The sequence below is a fragment of the Tigriopus californicus genome, chromosome 4 (genome assembly GCF_007210705.1).
Source record: "Tigriopus californicus strain San Diego chromosome 4, Tcal_SD_v2.1, whole genome shotgun sequence".
In the NCBI taxonomy this organism is placed as follows: domain Eukaryota; kingdom Metazoa; phylum Arthropoda; class Copepoda; order Harpacticoida; family Harpacticidae; genus Tigriopus; species Tigriopus californicus.
In genome coordinates this window covers 649,488-670,122 of record NC_081443.1, presented here as the reverse complement: position 1 = coordinate 670,122, position 20,635 = coordinate 649,488, and the positions used below count along the sequence as shown (strand labels likewise).

General features: G+C 40.3%; 1 protein-coding gene across 5 annotated transcripts in view; it reads left to right on the top strand.

Annotated features, from left to right (window-relative positions):
• The first annotated feature begins 5,374 nt into the window (after window positions 1-5,374).
• Window positions 5,375-20,635, top strand: part of LOC131879868 (multiple PDZ domain protein-like) — a 35,098-nt gene continuing 19,837 nt past the window's right edge. The window contains exons 1-3 of one of the 5 annotated variants that reach the window (XM_059226325.1): window positions 5,375-5,507; window positions 5,629-5,996; window positions 17,076-17,123. In XM_059226325.1, the coding sequence (XP_059082308.1) occupies window positions 5,699-5,996; window positions 17,076-17,123 (346 nt within the window). In that variant the 5' untranslated portion in view covers window positions 5,375-5,507; window positions 5,629-5,698. Of the gene's footprint in view, window positions 5,508-5,628; window positions 5,997-11,335; window positions 12,111-17,075; window positions 17,124-20,635 lie in introns of those variants that run through there. The other 4 variants (XM_059226326.1, XM_059226327.1, XM_059226328.1 and 1 more) reach the window with 4 other exon arrangements.

The window sequence follows — 20,635 nt, the reverse complement described above, 5'->3', positions numbered from 1 at the left end:
GTGCAAATTGATTAATCAGTCAAGAGTGTAAGGGACATTAATAAATGCCGGTTTTGACAAACTAATCAGGATTTAATTTTCAAAAGAGAGACGGTATGTGGTCTTGGGCGACGAGTTTAAAACTTAGCTTCAGGGTCAGGACAAACACCATGTCAATTAATGATGATCGAGTCAAGCTTTTGAAGCCAGTGAAGCAAAGTGTTCGATTACAAAGTGATAGCGTCTGATACAAGCTCCGTTTCAACACAATTAAAAAACTGAAATTATAAGAGTATGAATTGGTGAATCATAAACTTATATCAAAATGATTAAATAATAACCTTGTTTTGTTGTACTGACTCATGATCAAAGATATTTTTTTGCAAAAAACATGTGATTCTAAAGAATGATTCTAAAGCATTTTGGGCCATAATCATGAGACGCAGCTGATGTGATTTTTTTCAGTTCAGGCAAATTATTCTTGAAGAAAAAAAACTGTAGAAAAAAAGTATTTTCATAAGTTTTACTGATTAGGCTTTTGCTTTCTTATTAAGTTACATTTTAGTAACTCGGAAGTTAGGCAGATGTTAAAGGCGCTGAAGTCTGATGCCAAGTTGTTCAGAACCAATCCATTTTGCTGTGGAGCACATCATGAAGGGGGAGAATATTTTTATAATACCTTGTTCAACTGGCTCTACTAGATGTACTTTTTTCGAGCCTACAGCATACATAGTTTTTAAGTGATGCCATGTTCCTTGTAACTGCAAATGGATTTGAAGTTTCATCTCAGTTTCCCTTTGCTACCACACACCCATCCAGCACATGTTTGGTGAAACATGGACCTCACGAAGATAAGTTGTAGTATTTGAGGATGCAAGGCCTCAACCCATGCCGCTCAACTGCATGCAATGAAATTCGGTTGTAGGAACCTCCGAAAAATCATGAACAAAGGTTCATGAATCTGGATTGTTCCCATTACCGAACTGTGCTTTTTCGGATGGACACTAGTAATGACCTATGACTCTAATGAGTGTTTAAGTAATATTGATCATCCCAAGTAATATTGATCCTCCCACATGAATTTTAATATACGAAGAAATTGAAGAAATGTGTATTTTTTGTTGTTTGTCCCAATTGATTTGAAGGATAATGGCATTTTTCATTCATAAGAAATCGGCTCCAATGAAATTGGTATGTCATGATTGTTCTTATAACTGAAGTTCTTATAACGAGATTATACTGTACTATTCCTTAACTTATTGAGACCAGTACAAATGCATTACAGTGCATACTCATATCACATGTCTAGTCCAGAGAAGTGAGTAAATAAGGGCCTGTCATTCAGCATTGGGCGTTGAAGATTTGTAAGCATTTGGCAATGAGGGATTATCTAGTTTGATAAACTGCCCTTATGGACCAGATATAATGATTAATCTAAAACTGTTCTGGCTATCCCTAGATCTGCGCAACCTTTTCAAATTTTGCGAAACTTCGCAGTGAAGGACGATGTCGTAAAATAGTTACACGAGCGTCCTTGCAATGCTCAAGAATGACGAAATAGCTGGATAAAATGAGCCCAGAAGTTATTTCACCTTTTTTTAAGGTATACGCAATGTTGAAGAATAGACATTTTTGAGCGTTTTAATTTTCCGGGTGTTATAAAGACAAAACATCCTCCTAGAGTGGTTTCTATTCCATTAAGGTGAATAATGTGAAGTATTCGGCGGGCGAAAAAGGTATTTAGAAATTAATGAAAACGGCACGAATTCGGGCCAATATGCTTCAGAGAAATCAATTGATTATATCTTCATTCTTTAACTTTCGGACTTCAGTTAAATGTATCGATTACGTAGAGACCTATGCTGATCCTTAGACATCCCCTTGCGCTTTTGTTCGGTAGGTGTGACGAAGACCGGAATAGATAAATTTATCGAATTCGTGAAAAGTAAGGCCGAGACCGTTTGCAAATTATGGAACCTGTTTGAATCCCCGTGGAGCTATCAAGAAATATCCCATAAGTAGGAACGGGCAAAATGGGCAAAATAGCAAAGCCTTTCCCTTTAGAGACAAAAAGGTGCAAAAAATGAGCCTAAAATGTGCAGAAAATTGTGCAAAAAAGGCAACAAAGTGTAATAAAGGATGCCAATTATATAAAAAAAGAAGGGGTTTTCAAATCTATTTTTCAAAGTAGTACGAATTTGAAAAGGTCATTCTTAAAAATCCGAATCCGAATTTTGGACCAAATTGACATACTTTCTTTGAATTAGGTAAAGAAATGCTTCCCCAGACTTTTTTTCCTCTTTTCCCATCAGCAGATCTGCAATCCAATTTCTACATTGATATGACTGAAGAAAACTGACATTTTTCTTCCTCAAATAGAGGAGATAGTTGGCCTGCAGGAGGTAAGGAAAGCAGCTATTTTGCGTTTTTTGGGGCTGGTGAACTATCTTAGCGCCCTGCTTAGCTTGTCTCTTTACACTTGATACTGGCTCTTTTCATTTCTGTTTCCCTTGTTTCTCAACCAAAAGTGAACTACTTTTGGCCTCCACAATTTGATAATTGACGTCAATTGTTCAACATTCAGCTTTTCATATCTTTATTTTGGCGGCAGCCTTTGGTTTTACACCTTGAAACCAAATCTAAAGCTTGGAAAGTTCTGATCTCAACCCAAACAACGGTTTTAGGGCAAATGTGTAAAATAAAGTGCAAACTAAAAGTAAAAAGGTGCAAATAAAAGTGAGAAGTGCAAATGTGTAAAAAAGTGGTTTTTAGTGACAAAAAAAATTGCCCATCCCAGCCAATGAGATATGCACAGTATGTTAAACTCAGCACCTCTTCAATCACCTTGTAAAAAACCCATAACTTTACCACTGATATTTGAAACAAATCTTTTTAGCACATCACATTGCATAAATTTACAGTAGTTGGAATTGTCATCAAATGTTGCAATAGGTTTTGAAACAAGAAGATCCTAAAAGACGATATACTTTAAGTTAATGTGACCCCAACTGAATAGCTTATCAATTTTGTTCTTAATATGCCCTTTGATATCCCTTTCACTTGAATCTAAAATCCCAATAATTTTTAGCCTGTCTCTATTAATCAGGAACCAAAATTTCTAGTAAGGGTGAATAACCTTAAAACCTCTGAAGAGAAGGATAAAAGAAGATTAAAAATCTTTAAAGGTTTTATAACCACATAGGTATTAACCGAGATGTCAAAGCTAAGATATATTTCGTTCTTTTACTATCGTTTCCATGTGGGGTAAAAATATAAAATTCCATGCTATGATGCTAAGTGTCTATAAACCGAAGTGCTTTGTAAGCAAAGTTTTACCTTGCGTCTGTTCCACCAAAATTTACGGTAAATTTAAACTTTCAAGGAACAATGCCTGCCATATCCTATTGGCTTAGAACATTCAAATTTTTACAAAAACCGGATTTTATGGGTAGAATTGGTAGAATCTTGCCTCTCAATAACGCAAAGGAAACTAGCCACCAGTGCTCGATTGTTTGAAGAGAAGCTTAAGCTTACTTTTCAAACTCCTTAGCATGCAAAGGCATACTCGTGAAAGGTACCCGAAGCGGCCATATCGACTTTCTTTAAAAACCTATTTTTATAGACTTCAAGCAAAAAAATTACGACTCTTGAGTAAATAGCTACTCGCTTTTTGTGATCAGATCCTAGAAACAAAAATATTCAGAGGGAATAGTTGCATCTGCTTCTGAGGACTTAATGCTAAAGATAGATCTCTGAAAGTGTAGGCATTGTCGCAGGAACAAAAACATCTGCTCCTTTTCTTAGGTAAAAGAAGATAGAAAGCAAATGAAGATCTCTTGAGCTGATGCATTACATGTGAGGTCAAAATTCCAGATGAGGTCCAGAACCAGGGTGGGCATATCATTTTTGAACACTTTTGTCCACCCTTTTGCAAGAGTGCCCGAAAGTGTCCAAAATACACGAAACTACAAAAGTAAAAGCAAAACAAGTTTTAAACTGATATTTCATTTAAAAAAAAAATGGGTAATCAATGGTGTCAATTCCAAAATACGTCGTGAAATACCTTTGCCATTTCGTCTGACTTACCAAAATTATAATTTTTTGAGGACAACTGGAAAGTGAAATAGGCACCAATGCTTCAACCACCATAGGGTGAGCTTTCATAAACTTGGACAATTTATTATTGGATCCTTATCAAAAAGATCAAGTGTATAACTTTTTGCCCAAGTACTGAAGTTTGAACAAGACAACTTTCATGTCTTAAATGGTTTCCATTTACTGTCCATGGTCCTTCTAATGTTTATTAAGTAGTTTTTAACCATGCTCACAAGGCTTTTACAAATGTGCATACTGTCAGACAATCCGTTAGAACACTTCATTTTATTTGAATAATTAGTTGTGTTTGTTCAAGAGAGCATAATACGTCACTTCAAACACACAAAAATATCTTGAACCAAAAACATATGAAATGTAACTTGCAATTTGATTGCTAAGTTTTTTTTAGTTTCGGTGCTTAATTTTAGTCAAAATTGGATACCTACAAAATCCCCTTCTTGTATTGTATTTATGTTTGTTTGCTTTGTTTATTGCAACTCTTGGTCATGTCAGATTGTAAAATGTATCGAACTGTATGTCTAAATATCATATACAAAAATTGATTGAAGGATAAAAGAATGATGTGGTCAAGAATGAAAAAACAGTTTACTAGAAATTTTGTTATCTCTCTTTACATCATATCTTTTCCATCTATTATTTAACCAAAAAGTTCCGTTTTCGATCTTTTTGACTCAAAAACTTTATGATGCTACATTTGCTCAAACTAGTTTAGTAAGACTCTTGAAGCGCTTTGCAGGGTCGTCAAAATTCCAAGTTTCCTCGCTACGTACTGTTCACGTATATACATAGATAGTGTCACATTGCATTTGTTCGTGAATACATACGTAGGTTGGATAAAATAATAGCTTGATTGAAAATCTATGATTGATTAGCTGCCTTTGGATAATTTGTACTTCATTTTGAACGCGTTGTGCCCACTTTTGGACATTTTTGGACATTTTTTCTCTTGGTGTCCAAAGTTAGCTAGATTTCCAAGATAGCTCACCCTGCCCGAGATAGAGTCCTTAATTAGCTGATTCAGGTGAGACCTTGATCATAGATTACTAGTCTTAGTCAATTCTGTGAGTAGCATCTGATTGCGGAAAAGGGTTCCGCCATTGATATTAAGACCTTTGCAATAATGACAGCTTGGGTAAAGTTCTGCGAAACATCCCAAAAGCAAAAAATTTAAAATCCAGTGAATACTTAGGTTGCGTGATAAATATATTTCGTTTGCCGAGAAAATATTGTCGAGATCATATTTGCCTTTTAGCCAATAGATGGCAAACACGATTCGATCACTGCTCTCTGGTGGCATATCCTCGTACTACTTTGAAAATTGCCCCAACAGCGATTGCCCCAATATGAACCTGATTTCTTGGAATTATCACCAGTCATTTGACAACCTTTTCCCAACTATTCCAGCTTGTCAGGTGAGAAATACCTCAACTTGATCTTAGATCCTTGTTATCTCAGGAAGGCCCACTAAATTAAACGTGTTGCCTCTCGTAGAGCAGAATGACTAACAGAAGCAATGTTTGTCTTCTATTTCAGTTCAGCAATGTCATTCTTCAAGTCGTGCCTACTCAACCTGAGGAGAGTCTAAATCTGTTCACTTATCAAAATGAAGTGGTTCTCCACCCACAACCTCAACAAAGAACCCGAATTGCTAAAAATTGAACCCCTCAACTCAAGTCCCAAAAATGGGACTAAAGCTCAACCGTCGGAGAAGCGCGCGGAGTGTGATTCAAAAAGTGGCGCCAAAAGTTTGGATTTTCTGCAGAACGCGCCAACCAGTCCGAAATCCAAACGGAAGAGAAGGAAGGAGACGTCCGGTTATTCAGCTGCCACTTTGGGACGGGTCAAACCAAATCTCCGGAAATTTGACTCCACGGAATGCCTCACACATCGAGGAGACATAGGTAAGTAAGTACCTTTGCATTTTCAATAATCGGAAGTGACTAATAGCCGGCCAAATAGGTTTGACATTGTCTAGGAAGACGGGATTCACTCCATTTTAATGGTCCCTTCCGGCCAAGAGAATCCAAAATTAACCTCGAACTCGATTTTGAATATCCTCCATGCCAGTCAGTCAAACTGACGGGAAGTGATTGCTAATTTGACCACACGTCCAGAAGTGCCGAAGCGGTTGGACAATATTTTGTTAAAGCATGCACGGGGTTTTACATCAAGTAAGAAGGAGGATATCTGACAAAGCAATTTTTATTAAACGAGGTAACCTAGTCTCTGCGCTCCTTTCTCGGGTTACTGAAGCATTTTGTGATATGTTATCCACGTAGTTACAAGCCTCAAAATACGAAGTGAGATGGCCAATGGACCGGAGGAAATGTATTTGTTGCCCCAACGAAGCCAAAAGTAAATAACGATTTCTTTCCAATCACGTAGTAAAAGTCAAGATAAATAAATAAATAATAAATAGTTATTATTTACAAAATTATTTGGGTTATAGGGAGAACTTGAAAAGTAAATCATTTCATATCCGTAAAGAAGGAAGTACCCGAGAATGTAACGTCTGAAAGTAAAGAAAAGCATCTTAAGTCTTGTCGTTAAATACTTGTACTTCCTCAGAAGAAGTGGAGCTAGATATAGTTGGAACGGATGTGTACTGTGTTGTTTTATCAGATCCCTTCCCTTTTGACGCATCGTTAGTACATTTTCCGACTACCTAAAGTCCTATTTTAAGGCTCATTAGACGCTGCCTCATGTTCCTCTCACTCATAGGAGTTCTGGAAGACCCACACGTAAACTAATGAAGAGGATGTCCATATCGTTTGACCATTTTGTTCTAAGGTCACAGGTGTAATCTTGTGAGGCAGTTTGTATTTCTTGTCAAGTCTACATAGAATTTGAGTGTTTGTTTGTTGATTGTGGTTGTATCCTAATCGTTCATCGCATAATCTCAATGTCACCAAAACCATTAAACACCAGAAATTCTGGCATAATTAATGCCTGTGAGGCATCAAACCTCAAGTTCCTTGATGGCACTTTTTGAGCAATTCAAAAACCTCAGAGCCATTCCAACCATGGACCATAGAAAGGAGGTTTCCGAAAACCTCCAAGCGCTTTTGGTATTCAGAACCGGGGGTGTTCGAGATCTTGTCACAAAATTGATCTTCATATTGAAAGTTCACTGTTGTCGATGTTGCCTCCAACGTGGAGTGATGGATCTTTCAGATGGATCATGCGTTGGTTAAGTCACGATTCACTTCAAAATGTGGTCTATACCTACCACCATAGAAATAATTCCTGCTGAACGGGCATACTGAGCAAAGATGCTAATCCACCTCGGGTTCACATCGTTGGATGAGTGAGTTCATCTTCGCATGGCTCGTGTTCTTTCGCTCCAGAGCTTCATATTAAGCAGATCACTTTTCAATGGAGGGGAGGCTCAATTCAATGTCAGATAAATGGCAAGCACTCAACACGGGGCAGCGGGCAATTAATCCTGTGCCTAGTCATCGCAATTTGCGTGCACATTGTGCTTATGGGTGGACCATTACTATACAGATGAGCATTCTTCACGTAGACCAACCAAGTGTGTATTTTGAAGACCATCGTTTCAGTTTTTTGCCCCGGCTCAAGAGGATCTATTTTATGAGATCTGAGCTGTCAACCCCGGCGACCCCTCGTTCTCCATGCCTATCGTATGAAAAGGTCGGTCTTTTCATAGACACTGTACCGTACCTCACACTTGATTCTGAGATGAACTGGTCGGTGAGAATGTCCCTTAAAGCACAAGATCCCATTGTCACTATCTAGTGAGAAACGTTTGTCACTTTATTTCAAGCTTTCCCCTAAAGAGATGGACGAGCTTGGACCAACCATCAACTAGCGTAAAACTGGAATCTATTAGAGCACTCTGTGTGGACATAAATGCAAACCAAATTGTTAGCCCCTTTTGGTTTTTTTTTGTTCATGTTTAGAAATAATAACAAGTTTGACTCCGCAAGTAAGATAGCAGCTCCCAGTTAGAGGAGGTTCCTCTCAATACTTATCATATTTTAACATGAAAGCCGAAAATACACTTGCGTAATTTTTTTTGAATGTAATGACAGCCAATAAGAAACTGCCACATGTTTTCTTACAAACAAAATTTCCTCTGGTAGGATAAAAGACTAGGGGGTGTTAATGTTATATTTTTTAAATTTAAAGTCGAGGAAAGATTTGAGTTGGAGGAAGTGCCACTACTTTTAGATGCATTGTGCTTCATTTTGGCCCATTAAGAAGACCTTTCGATTCTTTAATTGTATTTTAACACGCATTCCGGTTTGGGTCAATGCACCGACAAGGCTACCTCTTGTCGCTCTGTCTCTCTTTCTCGTTCTCCTCTGTTTTGCGCATCTCTTTTTCATTGGAAACCATTTGGGGCGATGAACTTGCTCAGCACTCGTCGCACCGAAGAGAGGAAAGAGCAGACCATTTGGCTTGGCAACCATCTCGCCCAAAGCCATGAATGAGAAGAGTTAACAGGCCTATTTCGTCGATCTCAGCTCGAAACTTAGGAATGCGGGACTTCCACAAAATCACAACCTAAAACCAACCGCGTTCAAATTCATTTCATTCCACTTCAAGTCGAACTATTTCACCGTTGCATATACCCGTACGCTTGAATACTCGTCTTATATTTTAATTTGATAGATGAAATCACCAAAGTAATGGTAAGAAGAGATAGGCAGAATTATTTTTTCCTTTCAACCTTTTATTTGAATCGATCATTAGGTGGTCAGCTGATGGACAAGGTCCTACCTGGCTGGAGTACTTTTACAGTTGGAGAGATGAACCAACTTCCACCAAGTTCATCGTTATCAGATGGAAAGAAAAGAGAGATCTTTGAGAAGGTTGATGTCATTTGGCAACGAAACCTGTTGATGATATTCACCTCTTGCCTTCCCCCCCCCATCTCTTCTCCGTTCAGTCCAAAAAAATCAAGGCAGGGCATGACCTAATTTAGCTTAATCTTCCATGATAATATTTAAAGGAAGCACGTTACTGAGAATTCATCGGTCTGGAAGTCTAAAGTTCGGTTTTTGTTGGATTGAAAAACGATTTGGAATTTTTAGTGGACCACCCAATCTCCCCTGTGGGACTCCCTCGTCCATTTTGTTTGCATTAGTCAAAGAAAAATACCATGTGAACACCAATCGAGAAAAAGCAATCTTTCCCCTCAAAGAAGTCTCATATCAAATCTAGCTCCCCTTGAGAGATTCATTTTATGATAAAAAAGAGAAGCCGTCGTGCATGCACTATGAGGCTATTTAAGGTTTGAACTGTCAGAATTTGCAACTGTCTCGACCTGTGTCTAATTGGTAAAGACCTCTTTATCTTCTGACATGGTAATTGACACAACATGATTTATAGCATGTGGCAAAAGACCCTATTTCACCCGAGGGTGTGGTCAACAATCAATGCAATGTCGGCTGGGTCACATAGGAAGGCGTCCACAACAAATCTACCACCTATTTTGGCAGACCCGTCGGCAAATTGAGGCCTTCTGGCCTCGATAAATTATCATAATTCACAATCATCATCAAGCACACTAAGTATACGGAGGCCCAAAACCACCAAGGCAAATATTTTTGAATCGTATTTTGGAGGAAAAATGTCATGCTTTTCAATGTCATGAACATTGACGAAACCAATTGTTCTTTGTTGGATTGTGTTTGTTATTCGACGAATTTCGGACACGTTCGTATTGAATTCAATGTTGATTAGAGGCTCGGAATTTTGGTAGAAACTTTTCTTTGCTTCCTTCCTGAATACGAAGCTAAGCTCGAAAGATATTTCATATCAATGTGTCCTTCAACGTGGTTAATGATGGTCTCATATTTAATGTTTACATGAAAGTTTTGTCGAATAGATATGTAGGAACCATCATCGTGAGCACTTCGAAGCTCGAAATTAATGACTCCTGTGGAAAAAGCACATTCTCGATTGCTTACCGTTTAGATATTAATGACTGGCCGATTTTCAGGACACAATCAGTCCAAATTTCGAAGCTTTTTGAGACTAGCCCCGAAAACTGTAGGAGTTCTAACAACTCTGTTTTTATCCCCTGAGGGCTTTTACCATGACGCCCAAGATTTCTTTGAATTTCTCTTTGAATTATCACCGCTACCACCGCTTCTCGTGGATGTTCGTTTGTACTTTGAATATGGAAAAAGTAACACAATGGCGAGAGAATGTGTGGATAATGTCGCCCTCCAGTGCTTTTAACGAATTGGAGAAACAATGGTCCAGTAGCGAGTCGTATCTGCAATTTCGCTCCTGACACTCAGCGGACAAAGCTCTAATGCACGCAACTTCAATTCACTTCGTCCGAGGTCTTTGAGGGGGTCGTATTATCTACTATCTTGTATTAAATTTAGTTAGATTTCGGAAAGCTACGGTTAAATGACAAATTAATGTGAGGTTCCAAATTGAGGCCAAATATAGCTTGCACTTAAAAGAGTAGGTTTATTTATATATATAAATGATGCTTTCCAATTTGCAATGCAATAGGTATGACTTCAGATCTTCGTTATGATAATAGTATAATATTGACCGAATATTGTTGAACGAGCTCTTAAGCAATATTAGAAATGCATCTCTCTGAAGGAGACAGCACACCATATAGTAATGTTGGGACATGAATGAGGCGAGTCTAATAAAGTTAGTGAATCCAATCAAACTTTGATTGTAGAGCTAAACGTATCAGATGAGAAACGTACCTTTAGTCCAGATACATAAATTTGTCAAGATTTTCCAATTTACCTTTTGGTTACAATTGCTGTCCATCCAATTTTGCGGCTGGGACTATCCTTTGGAGTTAGGAAACATTAAACCTTAACCACATTTAACTGTTTTTGTTTACGACGTCTTGGCATTAGTCCATACCAATGATGAATTACCAAGAGTCAGTGTTGACATAATAGAAGACCGATGAAACCTCGAAGGGATCTTTCGGCATCCCTGTCTTTAATTACACCCCCATTAACAAGGTCATTGGTTTGATCAATCTTGCCTTGGGGTGTCAAAAAAAGACAAGGAAATATTTTTTGTTCTCATAGAATGCATTTATGCCCTAGGCGAAAGTGCTACCACACACACCATAAGTCACCTGATATGACTTTTGAAAAATGAAGGAATGAATTTTAATGTTTCACTAAAACAACATTGAGGTCGTACCGAGCCCTGCCGAGCGAGCGTTTTTGGACTTGGTTTTCCTTGGCGGCGAGCGTCGCGCTTGCTTACAAGTGGTTCTCAAACCAGTTGTGAAGAAGTGCTCGAAGAGGACACTCCTCGCCTGTTGTTCCGCTCATTCATTCGCTCACCATTGTGCATCACTGGTTTGATAAACAATAGACGAGTTGTTCCATGTGATTTCTCCAGCCCAGAGGTGCGCTTCTTCTGTGGCCGCCATTCCCACGGATTTTGAAGTGGCAGGAAATGTGGAAAATATTAATTCACAAATAATAATCGCGTTTGGGAATGGCGTAATTGAGCGGAAGAGGGTGGTTTTTTCATGTGAGTGTGTGTGTTTGGGGGGGAGGAAGATCGTGTTGTTCACAGGTATCTCTGCTCCGGAAACGAGAAACAACCCCTTCGAAAGACTTACATTTGGCCAGTTGGTTATTGTCAAACGAAGTATAAGCTCTTGGTTCTTTCTAAATAAGTGAGACAACCATCCGGTAACTTCTACGCGATATCGATGATGAATGTTTGACAGGCGGCTGGTCTAACGTGAAAAAAGGTGACAAGAATTATTATTGAGAAGAGTTTGGCAAATTTCCCTCGTGTTGTGATGCCGATCAGGGGACAGAAGCACCTTTAATTGTGGAAACATACTTGTTTTGTTTCACTACGTGATTGTGTTTTCCCTCTCTTGTCTTGACATTATGAAGGGCTTGTGAAAAAAATTACATGAGAGTCTGAACTTGGCAAAAAGACACAATAAAACATGTATCCAACAGCCTATTACACATACACGCCAAGTCGACTACGAAAAGCTGAGCGAATGTTCTTGGCTAAACATCAAGGTAAGAAAACGCTGAAGCGCGGGAAGGGATTCTCAAAATACCAATGCTAAATGTGCGAATGATGTTTTTCTTCATGGAATGGAAATTTTTGGATTTTCAAGCGTCGGATGAGATGATGACCAAATGGTGGGATGCAATGTATGAAACCATGCGTTTGACCAAGAAAGACTGAAAAGTGACAGGGTGATCTCCATAACCGTTTTGAAATGCACTTTGTTCACATGGCTCAAATTTTCGTACTTACGAAGGTGTGAAATTTCTTCTATGACATGGCAGACTTGGAATTGTTCAAACTATGTAGATACGTAGATACGAAGTTAGCCAAAGCTAGAAAATGAAATAACTTCGAACTTCATGTTAGGTTAAGAAGATTTGAAAGAATTTGCGAGTTAGTAATGAACTCTTGCTTATTGCGAGCTTTCAGTCAAAAATCAAATGTTTTTCTGTGGTCCGGTTTGAGCGTGAAAATGCGTTTCAAGTCTTGCCATAGAGTGTATTTGTTAACTTTATGCTTAGAAAGATCTCGACTAATTGGTACTTTGCCTCTCGATGAGCCAACATAATGGCGTGGACCCTACGGTACATGCGCTACAGTAGACGCTCCTCGCCATACGTGAATGTATTTGAAGATCTCCAGTCGATAGTTCCACACCGAAAACTCATTCATTTCATTCTTTGGAGATCCTTATCTCAGGTCCTGTTAGGTTAGCTAAAAGAATTTTCAGCCGGGAAAGAGAAACCATTCGCTTTTTTCATCATGGTCTCCACCTCAAGTTCAAGATCCTTTCGTTTAAGAAAAAAATAAGTTTTGAGATGGAGCGTTAGAATACTTATTCTCGCTCAGGATGCGAGAGATTTGATCTGCCCAATGTCAGTCAGGTCTGATGAGAGCACAAGAAATCGAGTGAATTTCTGCATTTGAAAAGTCATCCTCAAATATTAATGTTTCCACTTCCTGACCTTGATGCTTGTGACTCGAAGCGGGCGGTCCTTGGGGTTGTCCACGCCCATTTTGGTTTTATTGTGTGGCCAGTGTGCAATCCGTGAGAACCCTGCCAAGAGATGAGTCTTGAATTCTGGACCTAATTTGGCAATTCGCTTTCATGGTCTTGTGATGGATGAAGGCATCTGCCAGGAATTTTAATAATCTCGAAATTAAAACATCCCTCACTTCCTCTGTTGCTTATTTTCTTCCGGATGAACTTGTGTTGTGCCAAATTGGTAGCTGATTTTACCCCAAGAAAACCTTGTTTTTATGACAGAATGCATGTTTTTTGGTTGCAATTCAGTCGATTACGTTGCTCTTGAGCTTGTTTGGTTAATCCTGATCTGAAAGTTAAAAAACCTGTCTGGTTTGGGCTGAAACTCAAAAATCCAGTGCTTAAGCACGTTTCGGAGCAAGTTTATTAATTAGATTGAATCCGTTTCCAATTTCCATCTTTCACGGAATATTAATATTTTTGTTATGTCGATGCCATGATATGAGCTTTTGGGAGTTATTGACATTTTTACCAACTGTGCTGGTGACGACATCTTTTTTCTTGCTTCCGCAAAAGAGAGAGAGAAAGAGAGATTAATCAAGATGAAAGGTTAAACTCATTGTAATTGCAGTCCTCGTTTGACATGCTTCAAAAGAGATTGAGCTTGAGAGCCCACGAAGAATGGCAAAGGCGTCGATATCCGGCATCTCGGTGGATCGGATTAATTACATCTTGCAATGCTGTTAATTATCATCCTAATGGAACACCCAAAACATCCTTTTAGTCAAAAGTCTTCCGCGTCATCTTTTGAGTTTCCTCCTTGGAAAATTGTCCCGAGATCTTATTTTTTTGGCAAATGAGCTCTACTTCCGTGCACTGCGAGGTTTTTGTGGCTTTTGGGATGTCCGTATTCTAAAATGAAACCAATCGACAGTTTCGGGATATGAGCTATAAAGATTTCATCCGCCGTGATCTCTCTCGATATGATCTATCGGCATGTTCATTGCGCATCTTCGTCTGTGTTTTTATATACAGAATTTGACATTGACCTTTGCATCTCTCTTGGAGAGAGAATAAGTGTTACACCTCACTCACATCGCACTATTCTTCGAGAGAACGAACGACAACAGAATAATGGAGTCGACCACGATGAAAATGACTAGGTTGTATCCCAACTTCGTTCATAATATCAAGAATCGTTAACTAAAGATAACATGGCGCGAGAGATGGGAAAAAAACTCTACCAAGATGATTAGCACCACAAACCAGGGAACAACTCCTAATGAGACAGACTTCTAATGCCTAACAATCATTTCTGGTTGCTAAATGATCTCTTGAGGTGTCAGGATATGCGAGAGCCTTGCCGAATGTGGTTGATGTAATAGGCGTAGTTACCATATTACCGACACACCCGCCGTGAACTCTGAAGGCACAGACTCGAACCAGTATCAATTTTGCCTTGTTTCGTCTCGGCATCCATCGTTCCTCCTGGAAAAGTGACGATGATTGGGCTCATCGAGGAGCCAGATTATGGTTACCTTGAGTACGAATTGAGAGATGAGGAATCCCCTTTTAGGGCACGACTCCCGAAGACGGGAGAGAAAAGTGAGTCGTTTCCGGTGTGGCAGAGCCGCCTCCATTTTGGGCACACGCCTGCTTTACTCTCCTCGTCTAAGTGGCGTAACTCATCACATGTTTCGGGTGTCCTTACCCTGTCCTGGAGTTTCAAGACGATTGAGTACCAGCTATGAATGAATTAGTTTTCGTGCCTTTTGTCAATGATAAAGGCGCTGTGTTTAACGAGTAAGAAGCGACGAGCGGGGCTGGAAGGAGGTCTCGGCTTCCTGACGGAAGCTTTTCAACTGTTTCCTATTTTGCCCTCGTTTTTGGATGTGCTTGAACCGATAGATAGAACAACCCGCAATGAAGGGAGTTCTGCTTTGATTTCATATTTGAGGGAGGACGGGACACCTTTTTAAAATGGATTAGTTCCTCTTGTGTTTGGCAAAACAAGGAAGAGCCGTCAATTGGAATCAGAAATTGCTGTGAAATTGTCACCGGGATCTTCTTGGTGGGAGAATATTGCCTGGTGTTTAGAACTTCACGCGCAATCTTTCGTGATTTCCATCTGTGTGGCAGGAAACGGGCCACCACGCAGGTCACGTCCACTTGTATTCAAATCAATCCCTTCAAATACCATTCAGGATCTATCAAGATCTGCATTTCACACCCAAGCATCCCTGGGATGCTCAAGAACAATTTCGTGTTCATTGAAACTTGTAACACTTGCCCCTGTCCCCACCACATGCGATGTCACTTCCTGGACAAGGTTGTCCTTGTCGAAGCCAAAATCTGCGCTACTGGGAATGCAGAAAACCACCAATTCATGAGTTTTGCTCGATTTTTTTGTCGTTTTTTGTCGCTGAAACACCCAAAAATAACAAAAGCGACACCGAAGCTTAAGGAAATGGGGTTTAGAAGATAAATGATGCACATAGACACAGTTTCAAAGATCTCCCTCGTGTCTGACACATTAACAAGAGTTTCAAGGATACCCAAATCATGAAGGGATTAGCAGAAAATTCCCCTTTTTTGAGCGAATTCAATACCAATGAGTATTTGAAGTTCTATTGAATCTTTGGTCAGTTGAGCCTGCATGCCTACCAAGCAGTACAGTACGTACTCTGTTTCTGAGAGATGCATATTGCTAATGTGCCAACGACTTTTTTGTCTTGACTAATAGGTTTGGGATCACTGGTTTCGCAAGATTTCAATCCGGGCGTCTGGCTGGGGGGAAGGTTTTTAGCCTCTTGGCCCTGGGTAAATACCAATTAGGATACCACCTCTACTGGTCTGGCTGTAATTGTTGTGGATGTGAACTTTCTCCCAAACTGTTCTTCCTTTCTCTTCTTATGGTTTTGATCGCCGCGGCATAAGTTAAGAAAATTAATTACCGAGATACGCAATGCACAGATATCTGACCAAGTGTTAGATGGGAGTCACATTCATGCTTTGTGACAACGACTTCGGCGTCCAAAACTTTCAACCCAGCCAGATGAATGAGGACGTTTCTTGCCCATCCAACATGTGCCCGTGCCACTCTCAGCGAGACTAGGAAATTATCCGTAATCTTTGATGGAAGACTTTCTTTCGAATCAAGACAAGAGGGGAAAATACGTACCCTGGCATTCCTGAGAGATTTCCAACTCGCATCATGGGAAAATGGACATTTTTCTGATGAAAGTAAGTTCTAATCCCCTCAGCATGCTTTCTGACACAGACCAATGCGAAATTTCGAACTTTGTTTACGTAGATATCCAAAAAATGTTATCGAGTGAAACCACCGGTCAAGGTCTTGGTGGACTTTAAAACATTTCCCCTCAGAAGGTCATGGAATTCCAAAAAAGTGAAGAAGTGAGACTTGCTACTCCATCAGATTGAAAAGTTTTCAAGTCTTGAAGCACCCGGTCGAGTTAATTTCCCTTTCATTTCGGGATAGGAGTAATGGTGAATGAACGGATGAATGGTTCTGGTGGCAATTTGTGCTTGAACGCATGCATCATAACCGTCCTACGTGATCCTGTTTTCATGCCGTTAGGTGCTCCATATTTGGACTCGAAATTATGCCCCTCTCAAAGCATGTGCACCGTGTTTGTTGTGCACAATGTGCATGAGTGTACCATCTTCTTCTTCCTCGTCGTCGTCTCTCTCTGTCTCTCTCTCTCTCCGTGGTATTGCCTTATTGATAACCTCGAAGATTCATGTTTTAATGGCTCTTTCCTCTCCCCGTCAAGTTATTCATGATGACAGGGACGACCATCCTTCCTGGTTCATTAGGTTGACATTCGTCAAGTAGGCTTTTTTGACTTCTTTCTTGGGATTCTCACCCCGACCTTGATCTATACTTACTCGCGGCACTCTTATTTCTTGCTCGATTCTCTTGAGTCGAGCTAATCTTCACCATCATCCTCTTTTTATTTTCCAGGTATGAAATCTGCCGACTTGCTTTGCTATCCCAACCTACGTGAAGTGGGTAAGATATCTGACACGTAGGCTACTTCTGTACTAGACAGACCCTTGTTTGATCCTTAATTGAATCATTTCCGATCGGTCATCAGAATCTAGTAGTGGCATTGATAAAGGAATTTGCTTAATTTACCAAGGACCCAAGTGTAAAATTGGCTTTATACGACACCAAGAATGACTGGGAGGGATTTACTCCACTGTACATAGTAGGATCTGGCAAATTGAACCGAGTTCCCATCCATAAAATCTCCCAACCAAGCGCCCATTAGAAGCGCGTTAGCACTTCCAAAAGTCCCTTCTGGCCCTGGGAGATTGGTTTTACGGGCCAACACAAAGGCCAATCGGTCATAGATGTCAATCCAGCTCATCTTCACACTCTGATATGAACCTCGAATTGTACAGTTCCATGTCTATTCAGTGTTGAATTCCGTGATCATCTGTATTGTTCAATAGACGAACAGTCATCAGGCCTGGGAGAAAGAACGAAAGAAAAACTGAAAGACAGATAGAAAGATAGCTTTGTCGAGTAACAAAACAATTAGAAGAAGTTTTCTATCGTAGAGCTGGCGGTTGGGAATAGAGCAGCCGGCTGAGAGCTGAAAGGTCACGCAAATACGAAAATGAACGAACAGAGAGCGGAGCTATGGAGGCACCTATTAATCAAACTCGCCCAAGTGGAACCCAGATTCCTTTCAGATTTCAGTCCAAAAATATTGAATTTCCATTTCACCAAGACGTTGGTTGACCTTTACCAGAATGATGTCACATTTTCTCTTGAGAATCCTCACCACAGGGTTAATCAGAATATTGACATACTTAATATGCCAAGAATTTGTCCTCACTTTGTTACCGATGTATTGTGATTGTTCCAAGTGCAGGGCTTGTTTCCCAAAGCCGTGGTAGTTTCAGTTTGTACAGTACAACAGCTTGCATTGAGGGAGTTCAATGGCTCCGTATTTTATTGGGCCCACTCAAAGACGTTACTGAGCCCTAGCTAGCTCTTCTTCCTTGATGATGGTTTCAATAATTGATCACGAGCAATTGTGTCTTGCCCCGTTACGACTTGCGAGTGCCTAATCGCCTCAGGTCATAGACGAATCTTCGAGGCCACGATTCGAGCGTTCATTCCAATTCTAGAATTGTTGAAGAAGATGAAGAAGATCACTACCACGGCCAAAAATGGAAGAATACAACGAATGAAGAAACACACATGTTGTTTTAAAGCTTGTGAGAGAGTGATGCTGGATTCTGATGTCGAAGATCATTTGACTGACAACCCGACGCATCAGCTGGAGGATCACCTCATGATTTCTTTCATATCTGTCATCAGTTGCAATATCTATAGTTTTATCAACGGATCAAAGATCCACCAAGCATTCAGCCCGCATCCATGCCATTTGCTATTCAAATGAAGAAGGGTTTTCTAAATACTACCTCGTGTTCCGCGTGGAGATGGTGGTGTCACTGCTGATGATGCCGATGCCGATGAGGAGGATAATAACGTGAACCATGTCAGGATATTGTGTAAGAAATGTGTATTGCTCCTGCCACAAATGGTGAAGGATGATGAGGGGAAATGACACACACACTCACACAAACACACACTCAGAGTGCCGACATCGAGATGTTTAGAATAAAAACGAGTGTGAAAATGAGGCGCCCTTCTCTTGGAAAACCACAATCCATTGGTTTCTACATCCACGCCAACTCGAGCTTCTTCATCTGCTCCCCTTGAAAAGAGTGATCATGGGGTTTTCTCCTCCGATCAGGACATTCTAAACCTTTTCTCAGGCCTCTGAACACGAACTTTTGCCTCAAGCGATCCGATGATCATTGTGTCGATGTAATCTTTCTCTCTCCCCCCTCCCAAGAAGGACTGAAGGACTGACTCCAATCTTAAATATGGGCCCCAATTGTTTAACCATCACTTGGGCTTCCTTTTCTGGGGTGCGGTCGCTTGATTTGACCTGAAATGCATCAAAATTCCTAACTTGGGCGAGGAGCCACGCCAAGTCCTGAAACGGGTGTTCAAGTTCAATTTGGGATCTCGACTGAAGCAATCCTGCCTGCCGTCCATGGCCGTGAAAGTCAAAGAGAACGGAAATATCCAAATTACTCTTGATTCTCTTGTGCGTGCATTGTGCTGGCTAAAGCGGGGTGAAATGAGTCATTTTCCCTGCTCGATTGAACGTCCTACCCGGATTTATTGCTTCACTTGGCGAACTCCTGGATCCTTTTGGGGTTTGAACAATTTACAGGACTTGAGCTTCGGGTTACGAGAGCTCTTTGATTGGATCGATGCTTTTGAAGGTTGCATGGATGAGTGACAGGCCCATTGCCTGTCACGGGTAGTATATTGTTCGCTTTACCTTGCCCTTGAACGCCAGATCTTCAATAATTTGGCAAGAGTTTCGTGAAACAAAACATCCAGGAGCGTTGATGTCCATCTTTTCGACAAATTTTGAAGAAATACCTTGAGATATGTCCATGGAAAAACAAAAAGGTCCTCCACGATACCACGACCACTACGATCATCATCATCATTCCTCTTTGTCATCATCACCATCATCATTGTTGTCTTGAGGGAATCGCCTCCCATCCGAATGACCACCGGAAGTGTTTCGCGGATTCAATTACGTTTTCATCCTCCGAGAAATGACCTAAAACCAATTCCAGGAATGCATCAACGTTGTCTTACTGACCAGTTTTGCATTTCTGATACTTGATCAACCATCTCGTCCATTTGCCCGCGAGTGTTGCCTTAGCATACTTATCGCTCCAATCTGTTCTTTTCTTTTTGTACTATTTGCTACTCTTTATTTAACTGCAATGCAGTTGAGGTGATCAAAGAGTAGATATCAGAAACTCGATTGACAATGACAACGGAGGTCCTCCATTGTTTGCTGCATGTTTTCTCGAGCATTCTCCGATCCAAAAGCATTCCAATGTGCCTCCTCGGTACATTTCATTTTGCAATCCTTGTCCAGTTCAACACACCTTGTATGATTCAGGATTTGATAGAATCTTCCACAATGGTTCAGATCCTGAGGCCACCTGCCTCAGGAAATAATCCGTCTCTACAACCCTTCTCTCCGTTATACGTTATGGTCTTAGCGTCGTGCGATTCCCTTTTTTGTACTGTTTTTTCCTCTTTCAGTTAGTCAAATTATAGCAGAGGGTCTGTTTAATCACTCGGTTTTGTGCAGTACGCACACGTACGTGGCGTATTGTTTTCGGCAAAACCTCATATCCTCATTGTGAAGGTTCTTGACAGCATTGACCTCCAAAAGCCTAACTGATGATTATTTTCTCTCGTGCTAGAACGAGAATTTTACTTTTTCCGCCCTCTTGAATGACTCCGAAGATGATCTCAAGAAGTTTTCGTTGATTTTATTTGTACTTGGTTCATCAGTGGGTTTGAACCTGAACTTCGTTAGACCTAAAAGGTAAATGCATCAGAAAGTGTTTGCCTCAAACCAACCAATCAACTAACCTCGTCGTTGTACTTCTTCTACCCTC